General features: G+C 45.9%; 1 protein-coding gene across 3 annotated transcripts in view; it reads right to left on the bottom strand.

Moving 5' to 3' along the window:
- Window positions 1-728: 728 nt before the first annotated feature.
- Window positions 729-20,196, bottom strand: part of LOC147624206 (uncharacterized) — a 39,174-nt gene continuing 19,706 nt past the window's right edge. For 2 of the 3 annotated variants that reach the window (XM_086819155.1, XM_086819156.1), the window contains 9 exons: window positions 3,489-3,580; window positions 3,141-3,390; window positions 2,942-3,061; window positions 2,760-2,835; window positions 2,430-2,638; window positions 2,077-2,185; window positions 1,737-1,829; window positions 1,482-1,642; window positions 729-1,405 (listed from right to left, as the gene is read on the bottom strand). In XM_086819155.1, coding sequence (XP_086675281.1) covers window positions 815-1,405; window positions 1,482-1,642; window positions 1,737-1,829; window positions 2,077-2,185; window positions 2,430-2,638; window positions 2,760-2,835; window positions 2,942-3,061; window positions 3,141-3,390; window positions 3,489-3,580 — 1,701 coding nt within the window. In that variant the 3' untranslated portion in view covers window positions 729-814. Of the gene's footprint in view, window positions 1,406-1,481; window positions 1,643-1,736; window positions 1,830-2,076; window positions 2,186-2,429; window positions 2,639-2,759; window positions 2,836-2,941; window positions 3,062-3,140; window positions 3,391-3,488; window positions 3,646-20,196 lie in introns of all 3 variants that reach the window. The other variant, XM_086819157.1, reaches the window with a different exon arrangement.

Raw genomic sequence — 20,196 nt, 5'->3', positions numbered from 1 at the left:
AAATGTCAACATGTGATCAAATAAAGTAACTTTGCATGATACCACATACAATAAATATACACTATGCATGAGCCTACACCTATATCACAATGTCCTAGTTAGCTCTGTTGTAGTGCTCACACAATCATGTTAGTTACATATAATCCATCAGAGTCCTCACAATCAATCCCAACATGACAATATATAATAGGCATAAGCATAAACACCAATAATACTACTAGCTCAGTATATAACACGAAATCACCCGCAACACCACTAACAACACTAGCTCAATATATAACATAGCATCACTCACAATACCAATAATATTATCATAGTTCCAAATGTGCACACTAATAACACTAGCCCATTGGTATTTAATACAAAATCACCCATAACACCAACTAAGAGAAACGGTATTGTGGTATTTAAAGCGTCGTCCCCAATCTACCATAGAAGGATTTAGCTAACATCCCTCTTTCTTGAGTTGTGGCCTCAAATTGCATGCTTACTTATATGAGTGAAATATGAGTTGATGAGATCGGAACAAGTGAGAAAAATCACTCATGCATCCACTAACCATATTTTATAAAATGATTCTTGAAGGTCAAAAGATGCATGTGCGATAGTGTGTTGATTCCTCTTGATCAATAACTAGAGGTGACTCTTCATAAGTAGGATGTAAAGACAATGGTATTGTAAAGGGTTTCAACAAACCAATGTGAAAAGAATTATGAGAGTGCCCAGTGTGATGATAGATCAAATCAAAATTGGATAGTCATACATGAGCTTTTAAACCATGCAAAATTCATCACCAAAAATTTTAGAAGTCTTATTACAAGTGTAAGATTTTGATAAGCAGAATCAGAAAAGTGCTCATACTCAAAATGAGGAAAGTGATAAGAAACAAGTCCAGAGCATGTGACTTCCCTTGCAACCATGCCACTTCCTTGTGTTTCTTTTCCTGAGATGCTCCTTTCACTTCGGCATCTATCACTGCTGACCTATTTGGCACTGTGGAAGATAATGATGATCTCTTGACGAGTCCGTTCATGTGCATGTGAGTATCACTAGTATTTGCATGTAATTTAATTCGATGACTGCTATGTGGTGAAGAATGTTCCCTGGAAAGCGGCACATCATTTTGGGCACCTTGATTGCAGCAACCCTCTTCACCACACTGCAACATTTCACTCACACAAGAGACGGCAGGTCGCTCTGAAATTTTATGCTGCATTGCTGTGCTACGCTCACCGTTTTGTGCATTCGAGAGCAGATTTCCAGTTATTGGCTTGGTTTCAAACCGAACCACTTCACCTATCACCGACCATCTTCCTGTTGAGATCACTCTAACATCTACAGAGCTTCCTAGCAAGTCTTCGGCAGTGGGTAACAGCACTTGAACATACGATTTTGTATGGCCCACCTGCATCAATATGCACAAACTCAGTTTACCATATATTTGAGTCCATCCCACATTGCAGAGCTACATTCAAACATACCAGATGGATACCATCAGCTGCTACATCTGTTACCCACACTCTACACATCATCCCCTCCATATCTTTGTAGGGGGAAAATGACTCAAAAAGTGATGTCAGCTTGCGGCTCCGCTTTTTCACTTCTCCCGTCGGTACCCGCTTCATGCGAGCCGCTGGTGTTCCTGATTTTAATCATAAGCCAACAAGTCAATCACTTCCTCATCACAACCAAACAGCTTCAAGCATCTCTAAAGACAAGTTTTGGAATCAACATACCAGGTCTGGGATAAAACTGGGAAATGTGTACTTGTGGAAACTTGTACTCTTGAATCAGCTTGATGGTTTCATCGAAGTCCTCATCAGTTTCACCTGCAAAGACACATTGCCATAATCGTACAAGCTGCCAGTTGGTACTGACCACAGGTTTTAGTAGAAAGAAGAGAGAAGGAAATGGGACACCAGGGGGAAAAGCGGGAAGGGGGGCACTGCGGGGGGGGGGGGGGGGGGTGGATGATGGGATGCAAAGCATGTATGGAATTTTTCCAATGAAACAAATTTATCCAGCTAAAGACTAGGGGATCTAACTTAAACCAGTCGTACAGAACTGGAGGGAAACCTGGGAAACCACAAATCACATCAGTGGCAATCTGCATTCCAGGAACCAGTTTAAGAAGAGTATCAACTACTCTTCTAAACTCACCAATAGTGTATTCCCGTTTCATTGCCTGAATTCAGTAAAAAAAGAGGATGTTAAGTAAGATTATGGGACCAATTGTGGGCTCATAATGCTCAAATATAAAAGAATAGTGTACCCATAACATCATCCGCACACATACTTAAAGGGTTACTTGTACATTCTGTCTTAAGTTCATTTCCAACATGCATGGAAAAACAGCGACAGAAGCATTAATGTAGTGTTCAAAAAACTCCATCATTGGCATGCATAAGGTGGTGTCATGGCGGGTTTACATGTAGCACGGTATCACTTCCTGACTGCACAGGCACATGGAGAAAAGAGTAAACACATGGATGGCAAAGAATTTTTGCAATCTCTTCAAGATGCTCTAAGATGTAAGGTGGATTGGTCATGCCGATCCGCAGCATAACAGACCCATCTTTGGGCAGCTCTGCCACGAGCGCATGCAAGAGAGTAGGAAGATTGGTCTGAATATCGCGGCCTGTAAGAAAGCTCAAAAAACAGCACGACAATGTCAACTTAAAAGCTGTAGGAAAAAACCATGTGAACTGTGCTTACCCAATAAGTGGCTATAATTAGCATTAAGTCACTCAGTTACATACCATAAGCTCCCGTGTCTTCACTGCTGAGCCACACTTCTTTGACCTCGTCGGCAATCACCAATTTCATCCTCTCTACCTGCTTAACAAATTGGAGAGCGTTTAGCCTAAGCTCAGTGTTGGACTTAGAATCACACTGCACCAATAACATTATTTTCAACATTTCCAAGGCAAATAGACCATACCAAAGCCAAAACTGGATAGCTTCCCAGATGACCGCGTGCATGCTTAGTTTTACAGTACGTACAAGCCCCTAGGCAGCCCACATTTATTGGAAGTATCTCCACAAACTTGTTCTTTCTGACCTGCAAGACATTGATTCTTCATAAGGCATCCATGCTAGAACCTTTTCTTATTTCTAAAAGTTCCTAGATTTTTTGTTACCTTTGGTAAATCAAGAGCAGGAAGTGAACTCCTACGGAGAAGCCGCACTTCATGTCCTCTCAAAGTCTCCTCTACAACCTCCACTACACGGTCAATTTGCTGCACGCCAACAATGCTTACTCCATCCAAATCCTTCAGGTCCTTACTGCCCTGAGGCACACAACCCGCTACAACTAGAGGCTTTTTTGCACTCTTTCCTCTGTGGATTAATGTCTCCATGGCTGATTGACTTGGAGATTTCACTGTACACCTGTCCTAATCAACCCCATGAGTATACTACATAGCTAGGAAAGAAGGGAGAGATTTATGTGGAGTCAGAACATATCAAAGGCAAGGTTAGATTCTCACGTGTTTATTAACCATAAATCAGCCGTGTCAGGTTCTTCCGAGATGGTGTAGCCATACGCTGAAAGTTGTCCCGCCATGTACTCACTATCACTCTGTATCAAGCAAAAAACTGATTTGCAGTAGTGCACTGCTTATATGGCTGCTTCTATATTTCTACCTGTCAAACAGACTTTCAAATAAACCCACAGAGAAAAGAGGACAAAAGGGGCAAGGTTAAGTTTCTTCAGAAAGAGGTCTAAATTGGAATCAATCCCGACAGCCCACAGAGAAAAGATCAGGGGAGTAAACCCTCTGATAGCAAGGAAAAGAAGCCAGGGTGCAAAACCTTTTGTTCCTGGTTTGACAACGGAACAGCCAAAGGGCTAAAGGCAAAAAAAGATCTTACTTTTTAAGTGTTCATTGTTGACTAAAGAGAACGAGGGAAAGGCAGCTTTTAATGCACATGCCAGATATATACAGACATGGCAGTGCCCGTAAACTACAAAATGATGTTTTCAGGCATGATGACAGCTTCAAAACCAGTCCACACTATTCATGTTTGATGCTCATTGGACAACCTTACATAGAATACCCAAGAGTTTTAAGACGTTACGGATGGGGAAGATTGGGAAATTATCGCCTAGGTATTGTGGACCTTAGCAGATTCTGAAAAAGATTGGTGAGGTGGCCTATAAGCTAGAATTACCTCCTAATGTGCAAGTTCATCCAGTTTTCCATGTGAGTAGACTCAAGGAGAAACTGGGGGGCTTAGGATAGTATTGTCACTCCTCAAGAACTTGTTGATGTTGAGGACTTCCACAGATCACACAAGCATTGTTGAAACCGATCCCGTCAAGTGGGAATAGACTCCGTTGGACACCCACACGCTAATAGCACAACTTAAATTTCACAATATAAATGAACAACTAAAAACTGAAATGAAATGAAATGTTGATCAATGGACACCAGCACTGGGGCCGGAACGGGCCGACCCCCCCCCCCCCTCAATATATGATATATTATTGGAAGTATTTAAGAGATACAATGCTCCATGGGTTCAATGAACCAGATGATGTCCATGTACAACTGAGATGAATACAGTTACCAAACAAGAGACTTGAAGTAGACGTTCGAAGGAGAGCGATCCACTTGAAGAAGTCTAATCTCTACGGTCCCATGCCTTCACTGGAATCCGCAGAGAGCGCCCCACTGGTGTTCCAGGACCACGCACAAACAAGCGCTCTCGTACTAACGCCTGGCTCTCCCGATCTCGGCACCCATGGACCGTGGTTCTCCAGAAGCTTGGACTACCCGGCACCGAACGGGTGTTAGCAGCAGAGAGTATCCCTTATAAGATTTACATCAAAGACCTTTGCTTGAATCTCAATCCACTTACCTTCTTGCAAAATAACGGATATGGCCTTCACAACTAGTAGGCACCCACGTATGAAAGGAGAAGTCTCTATTACTGCTGTTGCTGCCAACCCGCAGGTGAGAGAGTCGCCTGTAGCTCGCTAGTGGGAGAACAAATATCAGAGGCGCCTAAGTGCAGCTGCATAGGGGCTAGAGAAGGACACCTGGGCGCAGCCGCCTGCTGGCCAGAGAGGAGCGAGAGAACCTGGGCGCAGCCGCCTGCTGGCCAGAGAGGAGCGAGAGAACCTGCGCACAGTCACCTGCAAGGCAAGAGAGGACAGCCGCCTGCAGAGCAAGGTGGAGAAGGTGGCATCTGGGCGCAGCCGCCTGTTGGCCAAAGAACAGTGATATCTGTGCGCAGCCGCCTGCAAGGTGGAAAAGGTGGTGTCTGGGCGCAGCCGCCTGCTAGCCAAAGAGCAGTGATATCTGTGCGCAGCCGCCTGCAAGGTGGAAAAGGTGGTGTCTGGGCGCAGCCGTTTGCTGGCCAAAGAGCAGTGAGGTCCTGCACACGGTCACCTGCAGGGCAAGAAGACAGCCGACTGCAGGGCAAGATGAAGAGGTCGCCTGCACACCGTCTGTGGATAGCCGGATGAAACGGTCGCCTAAACAGTCGAATACGGATAGCTGGATGAAGCGGTCGCCTATATGTAAGCGTTGGGTAGGGCACACGTCCAACAGCTGGCCCGCCCACCTAGCTTGCATGGAGGCGGCCAGTTCCCAAGGTTCCAAGGTGGGGGGTGGGTAGGTGGCCATCCACCCACCCCCACACACATGAGGGGTTCCCTTTCCCACCATGACTCAAACGTGGGTGCCCACCCTTCTAAGAGTACCATGAAATATTGGGAAGGGTGCCCACTCATTAATGAGTGTGAAACTGCAACCTTATAAAAAACAAAGGTTAAAAAGAATGCTAAGAAATAAACAAATGCAATACACTTACCACTTGTTCACACAATAAAACTCGTCAGAAGACAGAGCAAACTTCACGACTCACTAGCAGGCGTCCCCGCTCAGTAAGTGGCACGTCAAACAAGCAAACACAAAAATACAAGTCATGCGAAAACAGTTACAAACATGCAAAACATGAATGCATGTGCAAACAGTATCATGGACATATCTCCCGTTCATGGAACAAGTACTAAACATTTCTGTCGGGCACAATAATGGCACGATAGAAAACATAAATCCCGGTCTTCCTATCGAGTGACAGTCCCATAGGTAAGACACAGATCCAGGCACGAGCCTCCCTATGGAGTGACAATCCCATAGACAAGACACGGCACAAATACTGGCTCTTCCATGGCATGACAATCCCATGGATAGAACACAGTCCAGGTCATACATGGGTGGCACCAGTCTGGCTCCCGTCCATCCGACACCATCCTGCTAACACACGGGTGACACCAGTCTGGCTCCCGTCCATGTTATGCAATAAAAATATTGGCCCCTTCACATGAGACACCGGCCTGGCCTCAAGTGAACGAGACACAAATCTGGAGATGGACCAAATGGTCGGCCAATTGGTGACATCCCCCCGGGCTTCTAAAGAGTTGTCCTCAACTGAAAAGCCTCAAGATATGCCTGCAACAGCTGTGGATAGTCAACAAAATAATCCTCATTTACCCACTTTGCATCAATGGGCAAATAGTTCGTGAACTTCACAAGGTGTCGCCGGGAAAGCTTTCCTGCAGGTAGCTTTCTGTCCTTGTGAAAGACAATCTGTTCTGGCTGGAGGATCTCCTCAAGCTCATCAATCTCTGGCAGATCTTCTGTGACAGGCTCGTCAGGATCTCGCCCGACATATTTCCGGAAAAGACTCACATGAAATGCATTGTGAATCTTCAAATGACTAGGTAAAGCAAGCCTGTATGACACTTCATTGATCTTTTGAATCACCTTGAAGGGTCCATAATAGCGAGGAGAAAGCTTAGGATATGATCCTTCTCGTCCTGGCCTCTTCCGAAGCCTAGCTTTCTCAAATTTGAGCAAAACCCAATCACCTTCTTTGACTTGCATGTCCCTTCTATGCTTGTCAGCAGCCATTTTATGCTTATCTTGTGACCTTGCAATGGCTGTCCGTACTTGAGCAAAGGCTACATCCAAGTCACGAACATACTCATCAGCTGCAAAAATCTCATCCTTTGTACGAAGGATGGGTGGCAATACCACTCTGCCATAAATAATCTCAAACGGAGCCTTTCCCGTGGAGACATGGATCGTATTGTTGTAGGCAAACTCAACAAGTGGAAGATACTTCTCCCATGCAGTCTTTTGATCTGCCACATAACACTTCAACAAATCCAACACGGCTGAATTTGCAGCTTCACTTTGGCCATCCGTTTGGGGATGATAAGCTGATGAGTACTAGTACACATATACCTGTCACCCTTTGTGCCTTGTGGAGATGATGCATGACGAGAGGTGTCTGTCACCTCTTCCCTTTGCATAAATGACCTTAACCTTTGAGATGCGGGATCTGCATGCTTCAAGCGAGGTGGATTTCTGAATTTCAGCTCTCCATCTTCCCCCTCTTTGATGTCACCTTTGCGGAGGAGGTAGGAAAGTGCCAACTCCCTTGGCTTCTTGCCCACTTCTCGTGCCATGGACTCAAAAGTCATGTCTACCATTGCATCGGCTTTCCTTGCTTCAATGGCACTTTCCACATGGGGATCTTCATGCAAAAATTTCAGCTCTTGCTCTTGTGCCTGCAAAAGCTTTCTCATATGCTCCAATTCAGCCCTCATTGCATCAGGCTCTTCTTCTTGCATAACTGTCTTTCCACGAGACAGTTGTCCCCTCGAATCACTATCATTCAACCTCTCAAGGGGCTTGTGCCTTCCCTGTAAAGCATCAGAACCACGCGAGGCACTTGATGGGCCCCTCAAATTAGGCACTTCCAAAGGGTTGCGTGGTTTTTCCCCTTGGACATCAAGTGTGAAAGGACACTCTAACATATAATATTTTGTACTTCTATATTATATGGATGTGGCACACATGCAAGGGTTGACTTGCATTTTGTGGATACCACACTTTTGGCTCTCTCTCTCTCTCTCTCTCTCTCTCTCTCTCTCTCTCTCTCTCTCATTTCTGTGTGTGAGCTATTCTACCCTGCACCTATGTGCAGGTTTGTGTGTGTGAGTGTGTGAGTCCAACACCCAACATTTGGTATCAGAGCAGGGGGCTGACCCTGGAGTAGTGCCTGTGGGGAATCTGCAAAAAAACCGGCCAAATTCCGCCCAATTCTAAGCTCTGGGACGTTCACTGGTTTTCGCCGCCCAGCCGCCGCCGCCACTTTCGCTCCTCCGCTCGCCGCCGCCGCCCAGCCGCGCCAGCTCTTCTACTGCACAGGGGGCCACCGGCGCTCAGCCCAGCCGATGGCAGTAGTGCGCAGGCGACCACCTCCGCCCCTGACTCGGCAGCGCTGCTGCTCACGTCGCCCCTCTCGGCCGGCGCCTCTGCTGCTCCGCCACCGCCCAGAGCCGGCACCCGTTGCCGTTCCTGCTCCGGCTGTCCTGCGCCGACGACTCCAGGCACCCTGTGCCTCTGTTCGCGCCCAACGCTCCCTGCGCCCTCCGACTGCCTCGTCGCCTTTGTTCGCCGCCAGCGACTCTAGCACTTGCCGTTACTAGCTCCCGCCTGCTGGACTAGCCGACTCCAGCGCCGTGCTGCTTCCGCCTGATGCTCGCCCGCCTCTGGCTGGGGCCCGACACCTGCCGACAGCCTGCTGGCTCCCTCCAACGCCCATCAAGCGTATTTGGTTGTATGCGCTCCACCTTCACTTCCGCCTGGCTGCTGCCCGTCGACAAAAGCGTCAAACTGCTGCTGCTCGAACGCCTCTACATGACCAGTGCCTCCCGTGGCCAGCAACGCTCCCAGCTGACTGTACTACAGGTAGAAATATACAAATTTACGCAAAATTCTGCTCACATAAAATTCTGCAGCCATTTCAGTGCAAGTCATATGCAGATTTTGCAGACACTTCTGTGCAAGTCAGATTTAAAGGAAAATTGCAGGTGCAATTTGGGGGATTTCTCAATTTCAGGAAAAATTAAAAAAATTGGGCATTTTGCTTTGCCTGCAATTTGGGGGTTTTCGAAATTGAGGTCAAAATCAGCAAATTGAACCTCTTTCATTTGGAGAAATTTGGGGGTTTTCAAAATTGAGGTCAAAATCAGCAAATTGAACCTCTTTCACTTGCAGAAATTTGGGGCTTTTGTGGAAATTGGCCAATTAGATGCACATTGAAGCGATTGGAGTGCATAAAAATTGGGGATTTTCAGATTGGAGCATGTAATTGGGCATTACAGCTGTGATTTGTCGCGTATGTATACACATTGTGTGTAATTGGACAATTTGGTGCAGGTTTACACTTGCTTTGGTTTGCAGGCATACATTTGCACAGGACATTTGGTTGCCTGGCAGTGCACATTGGTGCTTGGTTTGCTTGCAGATATATTTTGTTGACATGGCACAGAATGCTACAGATGTATTTGGTGTGCTCACCCAGGAGGACAAGCTGGATGGATCTAACGACTCCCTCTAGAGTTTCATGATCCATAATTTGCTGGTAGCCAAAGGGCTTTGGGGCATCGTGTGTGGTGATGACACACGCCCACTTACCATACAGCCAGCCACGCCTCAAAGGGGAGGTGCTCAAAGAGCTCCTGATGTAGAACCTGCTCCCACACAAGAGCAGAAGAGATGGGACTCTAGAGATGCACAGGCCATGTCATTGATAGCCCTTTCAATGAAAAGGACTATTATTCCGCACATTCGTTCTTGCAAGACATCGAAGCTTGCATGCGATACATTGGAAGCAATGTATCAGGTACGCAACGAGGCAAGAGTTGCCTACTCGGCAATTGGATCTTCTTTCTATGGATGAGGGTGACTCTATAGCAGATCATCTCACCAAAGTGAAAGATTTGCAGGAACAATTGCTCAACATTGATGAGGTTATCCCAGACAGACAGATGGTCACCAACACTCTTCATTCTTTACCGCCTTCCTACTTGGGCTTTCACACCTCTCTCAACCTCTCAATGAGAGGAGGTGCTGATCCCGTCACTTTCAAACGCAAGGCCAAAGAGAAGAGAATGCAAGCAAAACTCAAAGTGAAGGCGAACCACGAGCAACAAACCCAAGAAGACTTGAGGGACCACTTCCAACACACACTACGGACTCTCGTAACTTCTTTCAACCCTTCTGAGTCCTCCACGACCATAATCACAACCTTGACAACCGTCATCCGTGCCTCACCAAACTTCACTAAGTACGTCAGCAAATGCCACCATTCGGTTGTGACCCAATTCATCCACAAGTTTGTTGCCCATTTTCCACTCTCTGAGATCACAAATCCCTAAGATAAAGTCCATTTGGCGGCTCCACACCTCACAAGTGATGCAGTCACTTGGTGGAACATTGGTCCCGTTTGCACACAAATTCCTACACTGGCTTACCGAACTATGATTGGGACACCATCGTGTCCGATTTGAAGACAAGGTTTCTACCTCCGCAATGCATGATGAATCTCAAAGATGAGTTCTATAAACTCACCCAAAACGGTTCCCCTATGCTCACCTACTCCAACGAAATGATCCCATCAGCTAAACAGTTGGGGAAGTCTGAGGAGGAGAAGCTGAAGCAGTTCATTCGAGGATTGGATCCAAACATTCGGTTCCCCGTTTGAAACTTCGAACCCCAGAGTTATGATAGGGCTTTGACTCTTGCGCAGAACCACGAGATGATACTCAATGGTGGCAAGCCCAAGACCGCTACAGCCACCCCCAAACCTCAACAGTAGCAGACGTAGACCACCCAGCAAAACTAGGCATCTACCCAACATTCACATAAGGGGGCATCCAACAACAAAGACTAGAAGAAGAAGGGCCAGAATAGCTCTTCTACTGTGAAGGAGCGACAAGATGGACCCAAGAAGACTCCTGAAGAAATGATCAAGGAGGACCTTACCAGAGGATTTCTAGAGTCACATGAGAAGGTACGGTACTTCAAAGAGAACCGTTGTTTTTTCTACCACCACACGGGTGACGGGACATACGCAAAGAAAGATTGTTCCATATGGCAAGCGAAAATAGGCAAGCAACAAGCCTCTACAGTGGCTACCACGACATTTCTCCACCCCCGCTCTCAACCACCAATGCCTTACAGGAGGATTTCTAGAGTCACATGAGAAGGTACGGCACTTCAAAGAGAACAGTTGTTTTTTCTGCCACCACACGGGACATATGCAAAGAAAGATTGTTCCAGATGGCAAGCGAAAATAGGCAAGCAACAAGCCTCTACAGTGGCTACCACGACATTTCTCCACCCCCGCTCTCAACCACCAATGTTGTTCAACTCTTGCCCAAGTAATTTCAGGACATCATGTTGCGGGATGATCTCCCACCCAAACCCCGACCTTCTCACCCTGAAGACCATCGTATCGATTTGGTACCTGGAGCTGAGCCACCCAGTAAGTTTCCGTATCGTCTTTCCAAGGCGTTGGAAGCTGAGTTGGAGACGCAACTAGTGCACTTGCTTACTTCTGGTTTCATCAGGCCTTCATCCTCTCCATTTGTTGCATGGATTCTTTTTGTGCAGAAGAAAGATAAGACCACACGTCTCTATGTGGATTACCGAGCCTTGAACAAGTTGATAATCAAGGACAAGTTCCTCATGCCAAGAATAGAGTACATCCTCGAACGACTCAACAGTGCTAAGTACTTCACCAAGATCAACCTTAAAAGTGGCTATCATCAAGTCTGAATTTTCGAAGCCGGTATCCTGAAGACAGCCTTTCGAACAGAACGACGTCATTACGATTTTGTGGTCATGCCTTTTGGTTTAACCAATGCACCAACGACCTTCAACAAGATGATTTATTGAGTCTTTGTCGTACTCATCGGTGTTGACTAGTGCCTTGAGTACTAGTGGGGAGAAGAGAGAGAGAGAGAGAGATGATAATCAACACAAGACTAAAGGGATTGTGGGAGTACAAGATGTAGTGGAAAGAATAAATTCATTATAGAAGTAGGTCCTTTTTATAGGAGAGACCTCATCACATATTCTAAGCATACGCTAGATGTGATGCCACCACATATGCTAAATATGATTCCACCACATATGCTTAGTATGATGCTACCACATATGCCAAATATGATGCCACTCACATATGCCTTTTAAGAGGTTGTTCCTACACAAGAGACTTATACATACTAGCGGTTGTTCATAGACATTGGAACCGCTTTATTTAAGGCTTACATTCAGTGCTAGTTTACTCAACCACCTAGCACTTGTTTATTCCCACATTAATCACTATTAATATTTAACATTTTCCCCCATAGTGATAATGTGGCTAGAAAGTCCAGTCATCTTGGACTACGTTTACTTTATCTTCTGGCTGCTGCTTCTTGTCGAAGAAGGTAGAAGAAGCAGAATTTGTAGTCTTCATCAACTTTCAGTTTTGCAAGCCTCTTCCAACACTCTTCAATGTAGTGCCTTGGCTTGTGGCAGTAGTGACACTTTCCTTTCTTCTTCTTGGTGTCTCCCTGTGACGAGTCCACTTTGCCTTTGTCCCTGGAGACATAGGCTTGGTCTCCTCTGCTTGCATCACCCCTGGATCTATTCTTCCTTGTCTGCTCCTCTTGGAGAAGTAATCCAACCAACTACTCGACGGATATAAGATTACCTCCTCCTCTCATAGAGAGATTCAGAGAAGTATGGAAACTCTGATAGGACTCAGGCAAGGAGTTAAGAATGGTGGTGACCAATTTTCTATTATCAACGACCTCATCTATATTCAGCAGCTGTTCTTTTAGGTCTGTTACCTTGGTAAGATGATCTGCAATGGAATCACCTTCATTCATGGTCAAGTCATCCAGCTCCTACATCAAGTACATGACTCGTGCTTCATTACGAGACTAGAACATGGTCTCGAGGACCACCCAGGCAGCCCTTGCAGAGCTACAGGATCGGATGTGAGGTAAAATTGAGTGCTTGATTGAGAGAGCAATCATGGCCATTGCTTGAGTATCTGTCACGTGCATATCTTAATCCGGTGCCATGTACACATGATTATTCCTTACAGCCGCCTTAAGAGCAAACTTAGAGGAGGTTGTATATGGGTAGTTTGGAGCCAATTTGCTAGCCCTATAGGTGCTCGGAGGTGCCCAGGACATGCACCAATGGTTGGGACACATATGAACACATTATATGACATTTTTGATGACTTTTTATGGCTTGAAAAGTGAAAACTGACCTAATTACGACTTGCTATCACTTTACTATATAAAGGCAAGTTATGGGTCATTCATAATCATTCAAAGACAGAGATTGTAGAGCCAAAGTCCAAGGACATGCAGTCTAGCAATTTGGATCAGCCAAGTACATCTCCAAATCAGCATTTTCCATTAACGCACAGTGGAGGACACTAAGCTTAAGTTAATTCATAGTCTAGATCTACATTGGATCTATGACAATCATTGTAATTACTCATTCATTCAGTAATATATGGATAAGACGCAATCCTAGTCATACACGGGTGGCAACAAACATGTTCCCGTCCATTGGCACAATACTGGTCACACACGGGTGGCACAAAACTGGTTCCCGTCCATGTGACACCAAATGACAGACCCTTTCACATGGGGCACTTCAGAGAGCCCCGGACACCGACACCTATTGCAGACCCATAGACATGGCACACATATGCAGAGGGCCTATACCACGCCCCACAGCAGCCACCTATACCTCAGCCCCCACAGGAGCCTCGACCTACCACAGCTAGCTTCTTTACCCACTCGATGGTACAGGAAGCTATCCGCCGCCTACAGCATGGACGGGCCGCCAACCATATGGGCCTGCAGGGTGAGCATCTCATATATGCAGTAGATTCTTTGGCTCCTTTTCTTGCACACCTGTTTAACAGGGCACTAGCAGAGGGTTTGCCTGCAAAGTGGACGATGCACACCATTGTGCCGATTCACAAAACAGGGGATATGCTCGATCCAAGCAACTACAGGACGGTTATGGTTGGCCACGTGCTGGCCAAACTCTATGGTGCAGTGTTGGAGCAAGAGCTTAGCTTATATGCTGAGCGAGCAGGTTTACGCTCATCAGGGCAGGCAGGCTTCAGGAGAGCTTTCTCTACCACTGACCATGTATTCACTTTGAGATGTATGATTGATCAGGCCAGAGTGAGGAAGAGAAAGCTCTATTGCTGCTTTGTGGATTTCCGCAAGGCATTTGACACAGTACCACGAGAGAGGCCCTTTCAGCGCCTGCAGTCTCTTGGCATACCAGCAGATATGACATGGGGCATCTATGCATTATATGAGCAGGTTTTTGGGCGAGTCAAGAGGTATGTCCGAGACTATTGCTAGCACCATTGGTGTGAAGCAAGGATGCCCACTTTCCCCCACGATATTTGGGTTATACATTGATGAGGTGGCTAACTTCATTACACGGGGAGGCGGAGATGGAGTTGATTTAGCAGGTACCTCAGTACATATTATGCTTTATGCTGATGATATTGTATTAGTGTCTGAGTCTCCAGGTGGTCTACAGCAGCATCTACATGCACTCGATGATTTCTGCACACAGAGGGGTCTTACTGTGAACCTTGGGAAAACCAAGGTTATGGTCTTTCATACATCGAGACGACAGGGCAGGAGTCAGCTGACATTCACTCTCGCAGGACGCCAGGTGGAGGTGGTGACATCATACGTGTACCTAGGGGTTACCTTCTCTGCAGCAGCCACACGCTTCACCATGGGTTCAGCAGCCAGAGCTAGATTGACACGGGGATATGCAGCATTGGCTATGCTAGAGAGACACTACCACCAGGCGCATTTTCAAGAGCCCCGGACGAAGGGGTGGCTATTTGACACATTAGTCACACCGGCATTGATGTATGGAGCAGTGGTATGGGCGCCAGCCTTGCTACCCATTGGTGGACACAGATAGAGAGACCACAGGCTCTCATGATGGCACGCATGATACGCAGCAAACCGTCAGTACCTCATGATATTATCCGAGCAGAGTTTGCTGCGCCTCCTATGATGGTAGAGGCCATATTTCAGACTATATGCCTGCTAGACAGATTCAGAGAGATGCCACAGGACAGATTGTCATACAGAGCTTTTGAGGCATCTAGACAGCTGGCTGAGGCAGGAGACAGAGGATCATGGTATGCACAAGTCACACATTGGTTCTCACAGCATGGCCTAGACATGGATCATCTACCACCATTCCATTATGACAGGGATGCACCACATATCCATCTCTCTCATAGTGAGAGGAACAGAGTATTGAGACAGGATCTATGGCAGCTCTATACACGAGAGACATGGATATCGCCTACACAGCCTCTTCCACCGAAGATGCTATCCTGCATAGATTACTTCATGAGTATCACTGATGATGGATTTATAGAGAGGCTAGATACATGGAGGGCTTTTTACCACACGGCTCCCAAGTGGCTATTGGTCAGCATAGAGTTTCATCACACCGATTGGAGATTGAGACTGGCAGAGCAGCACGGATCCCCCGAGAGGAGAGGGTATGCAGATTGTGCAGAGAGGAGGTGGAGAGTGAGGAGCATTATGTATGCAGATGCAGAGCATATACAGCCATCAAAGAGAGATATCCCATTTTATTCAGAGAGCCACATTCCCTATGCCAGATCTTTAAGGCAGCAGAACAGCGCATACTAGGGAGATTCATTCTAGACATACAGCACCACAGAGAGACATCATTACACGCTCAGACAGCTCCAGAGGGGGGACGACAGACACGGATTACCACATTTTTTTAGAGATCCATCCCACTCCCAGCCACTACACGGCAGGGAATTACTCTCCAGAGAGCAGAGACACTCAAAGCCCGCAGGAGACAGAGGACACCTGGCTTTCGGACACCACGCCTATACCAGAGAGAGATGACAGAGATCAGAGCTCAGTTTCACAGACCATGCATATAGCTTTGCATTCTCCTAGTAGTAGAGCTCCATCCCCTCCCCCACTCATTGTACTTATTGCACACCCACATTCAGCTTTTTAGTTCAGTACTTTTTTCATTTTGTTGGGATGACAGAGGATACCCCATTCAGGTACACTGATTTGTCTCATAGGCCGAGTTCGGTCTTTTGGAAGACGTTAATAAAATCTTTCTTTCTTTCTTTCTTTCTTTCTTTCTTTCTATGGAGTGACAGTCCCATAGAAGTGGCTCCAGAAATGGAGATGGACCAAATGGTGATAAAGGAAGGATGACAAAGTGTCCACCCCGTCATTACGTTTAGCAGAAGGGAAAATGTAGCGTGACTATTATGGAGAAGCGTACTTAATGATAATTAACGCAAAGCAATAAAGATTAATGCTAATCACATGCTCATGACAAAGAGAAGTAGAGAGAAGGAGAAGAGAGAGACTCTTTACCTGACGTACTCCTATATATTACTGAATGAATGAGTAATTACAATGATTGTCATAGATCCAATGTAGATCTAAACTGTGAATGCTATGAATTAACTTATGCTTACTGTGCGTTAATGGAAAACGTTGATTTTGGAGATGTTCTTGGTTGATTCAAACTGCCAGATTGCATGCTCTTGGACTTTGGCTCTACAATCTTTGTCTTTGAATGATATGAATGACCCATGACTTGCCTTTATATAGTAAAGTGATAGCAAGTCGTAATGAGGTCGGTTTTCACTTTTCACGCCATAAAAAGTCATAAAAAATGTGTGTTCATATTGTGTCCATAATATGTCCCAACCATTGGTGCATGTCCTGGGCACCTTTGAGCACCTATAGGGCCACCAAATTGGCTCCAAACTGCCCATATACGGCCTCTAACTTTGCCCTTAAGGCGGCTGTAAGGACTAATCATGTCTACGTAGCACCCGATTAAGGTGTGCACGTGACATCCCGTCCTGCTAAACTTGGAGTTGGGGTGCACACGATGCGCCTTTGCTCCATGCTGTTGATTCGTCTCCCACATGGTGTCCACCACTATCTCCTCGAGAACTGCGAGCAATGGAATTGGCCCCTTTGCGTCTGGAAGCTCTATTGGCATGGCAGACTCCATGAACACCTCAGAAACTAAAGTACTTATCTTCTCCTCGTCAATGGATTTAGAGATAATTGTGGGAACCTCGCGAACTGTCACCTCCTCAATGGCTATGATGATCTCAAGGAATCTAGAATTATTTGTAGCTCTGCATGCTTGAACAATTGCACCTCTTGGTTGACCTCGACTTGCAGATTCGACACGGTTTCTAGTGCCTCTTTGGTATCCCTTTGTCCTTAGTCTTCTACTATGGTACTCTCGTCCTCTTCCTTGGTCTTTACCACACTTGCTTCCACTGGAGTACTTTGACTCATCATGGCAAAAAGCTTCTTTATTTCTTTCCAATAATCTTCTTCATGTCTTTCGTCGTCTTTTCTTCTTTGCCTTGCTTCTTCTTCACATTGCTCCCTTCAGCAATCTTGATCTTCACATGCTTGGTGGTAAATCTTTGCACTTTCCTAGGATGCCGGTTCGAACATTGCCCAACTAGCTTCACTTTGCCTTTTCAAAATATCCTCTATGGTTTTCATAAAGAAATGCTTGCTGTTTTTTTGCTATAATCAGTCCCAAAACCCTAAACCTAGTCTTCTACATGCATCCTAGACACCCTAGAACCATGCTAGACTGAAATATAGACTTTCTAGTACTATTCTATGCTGACACTGAGCAAAAAGCCGATGCAAAGACTGATTTAATACAAAAACGCAAATCCTATGCTTGCAAACTCTAATTTACTGATTTACATGGATACCTTAGCATTGATGCAAAACTTTTCCTACGAACAATCTAGACATGCTTTGATACCAATGTAAGATGACTACTATGCGAAAGCGTGCTACCTTACCTACTCTACCATGGGACTGTCACTCCATGGTAGGACTGAATTTGTGCCGACCTTGTCTATGGGATTGTCACTCCATAGGAAGGCCCGTGCCAGGACTTGTGTTTTGCCTATGGGACTGTCACTCCATAGGAAAACCAGGACTTCACATTTCTGTCGCGCCAGTTTTGTGCCCCACAAGAAATCCTTGTACAAGTTTCATGAAAGGGAGATTTCGTCCATTACATGTGCACATGCATTTATGTTTGCATGCATAAACTTGTTTTCGCATGACTTGCTTTCGTGTGTTTGCCTGCTATGTCGTGCCAGTACACTGGACGGGGACGCCCCCAGTGTACCATGGGTGTGCTGTTTGCTAATGAGTTGGTATGGCGTGTGAACATGTGGTAAGTATTACCCTTTTTGGTCTTTTCAAATGTAAAATCCCTTAAGTAATGTCAACCTTAATATTTATAAGGTTGAGTGTTCACACACATTTAAACATTGGCTAGACATTTGCTTTAATGTGGGTGCCCAACATTATTAAAGTTTAATGATAATAATGTAACAAGTATTCCATGAAGAAATTCCTTTTTCCCACACGTGGATGGTTGGTGGGAAAGAGATTGATGGAAAGTACTTGCCTCTGTCTACTAGCTTGTACCCGCCTCTGTCCAACACCCTGTACCCGGTTCTACCGCTATACCAGCCTGTACCTATTTGTACCCAGTTGTACCAACTTGTACCCGGCTGTACCTGACTGTATCCAATTGTACCTACTGTACCTGTTGTACCTAAATATACCCGACTACACCTGATGTACCAGCCTGTACCCGACTGCACTTGCTGATGTACTTGTTGCTAGAGTACCTAATTGTACCAGCATGTACCCGACTGCACTTGCTGATGTACTTGTTGCCAGGACCTGCCTACAGTTTGGGAGTGCAATAAAAAGGGGATGAGCTTCTCTCTTGAGAATTGAATTTAAATATTTGTCAGGTATTTATCTTTGTATCTTCAGATTCAATAATTATTAAAATTAAATGTTGTTTGTACAAGTCTTGTTTGGTAAAAATATCACAACATGTTGCCTTCACTAAGTAAGGCCATCAGGACGGTAACTTTTTCCTATGATTACCTGACCGTGCCCTCACATTTTGAGGAGTCAGTGAAGGTCATTTAGGGTATGAGGAAAACTGGGAGCAAAGCTGATTCGAGAGAACTAGGTATTGCTCCCTCCGTGGTGTTTCACCTTGCCAGGCGTTAGTACGGGCGTGCCTGTTGGTGCACGGTCCCGGAAGACCAGTGAGGGCAAGTGTTCACCCAGTGAAGGTGGGAGATTACCTGTGACTTGGTCTACTCCGACAACTAATTCTTCACGGACAAAATCTTATTGTTTACCAGTTGTACTCACTCCTTGTTATGGAGAAATCTAGCCTAGGACCCATGAACACTTGTACATATAAATACTCCAAGAAATACAACAGTATTGAGGGAGGGGGGGGTGCTGGTGAAACCGGCCTCTGATAGAAAACCAGAGTGCGGTAGGAGCAATCACCCGTCCACTTGTAGTCTAGATGAGAAACAAAACACAGATTGGAGCTAGAGTGCCCAAATCTGAAAACACAGCGACACCTGTTGGCCCCAAAGCTTGGCGCCCCTTGCGGTATTTCTTTATTCAATTAAAAATAATATGGATGGCTGAGTACAACACAAAGACCAGCCAAGAGTTTACACCTGTAAGTCCAATCTGACGGCCCACAAATCCTTCTCAGCACAGAGGATCTATGCACACAGATCTGTGTCTTCAAACAACACACTGTGCCTCCCTCTGATCAGCCAAGATCACTAAGCAGGCCAGCCATGGGCATACATCTGGCATAACTCAAGTGCATGATACATCTTCTCAGCTCAAACATACATGTGCTGTCCAATCTCTGTCTTAATCCCTTGTCAATCTGCCATACCCCTCCTCTCACAAGGGGCCAGATAACACATATCTGCAACAGACATCAAGCAGTAGAAAGAGAGATAGATGAACAGAAACAGAGCTTACCAAGTTCAGCTCGTGAAACAACACTGGAGGAAGCAACAGCACCAATCTGTGCTTGCAGGCACTTGAATCCACAACCCTGCTTCACACGTGTGCTTGTACTTGCCTGTATCCTCCTCCTGATGTCCACTCTTATGCTGTCCTTGAAAAATACAGATCTGAAAATCAGCACAGTACCCGTCTGTACCGCCTCGGGATACGTGCCAAGAGTTGTACTTGCACAAACAGCCGGCTGTCCACTCTTGTACCTGCCTGAATCAGAGTAAACAGTCTGTCCAGCACCTGTTTGCACCACCTGCAGCAGCCTGCAGCAACTGTACTTGCTGTACCTGGCTGTCCGTACACTGTACGGCAGCCGTACAGTGTTGTACTGGCTG

This window comes from Cibotium barometz, chromosome 25 (assembly GCF_041138505.1).
Source record: "Cibotium barometz isolate CiBa-2024 chromosome 25, ASM4113850v1, whole genome shotgun sequence".
Taxonomy (NCBI): domain Eukaryota; kingdom Viridiplantae; phylum Streptophyta; class Polypodiopsida; order Cyatheales; family Cibotiaceae; genus Cibotium; species Cibotium barometz.
Note: the sequence above shows the minus strand (reverse complement) of the source record. Positions and strands in the feature narration are given on the sequence as shown.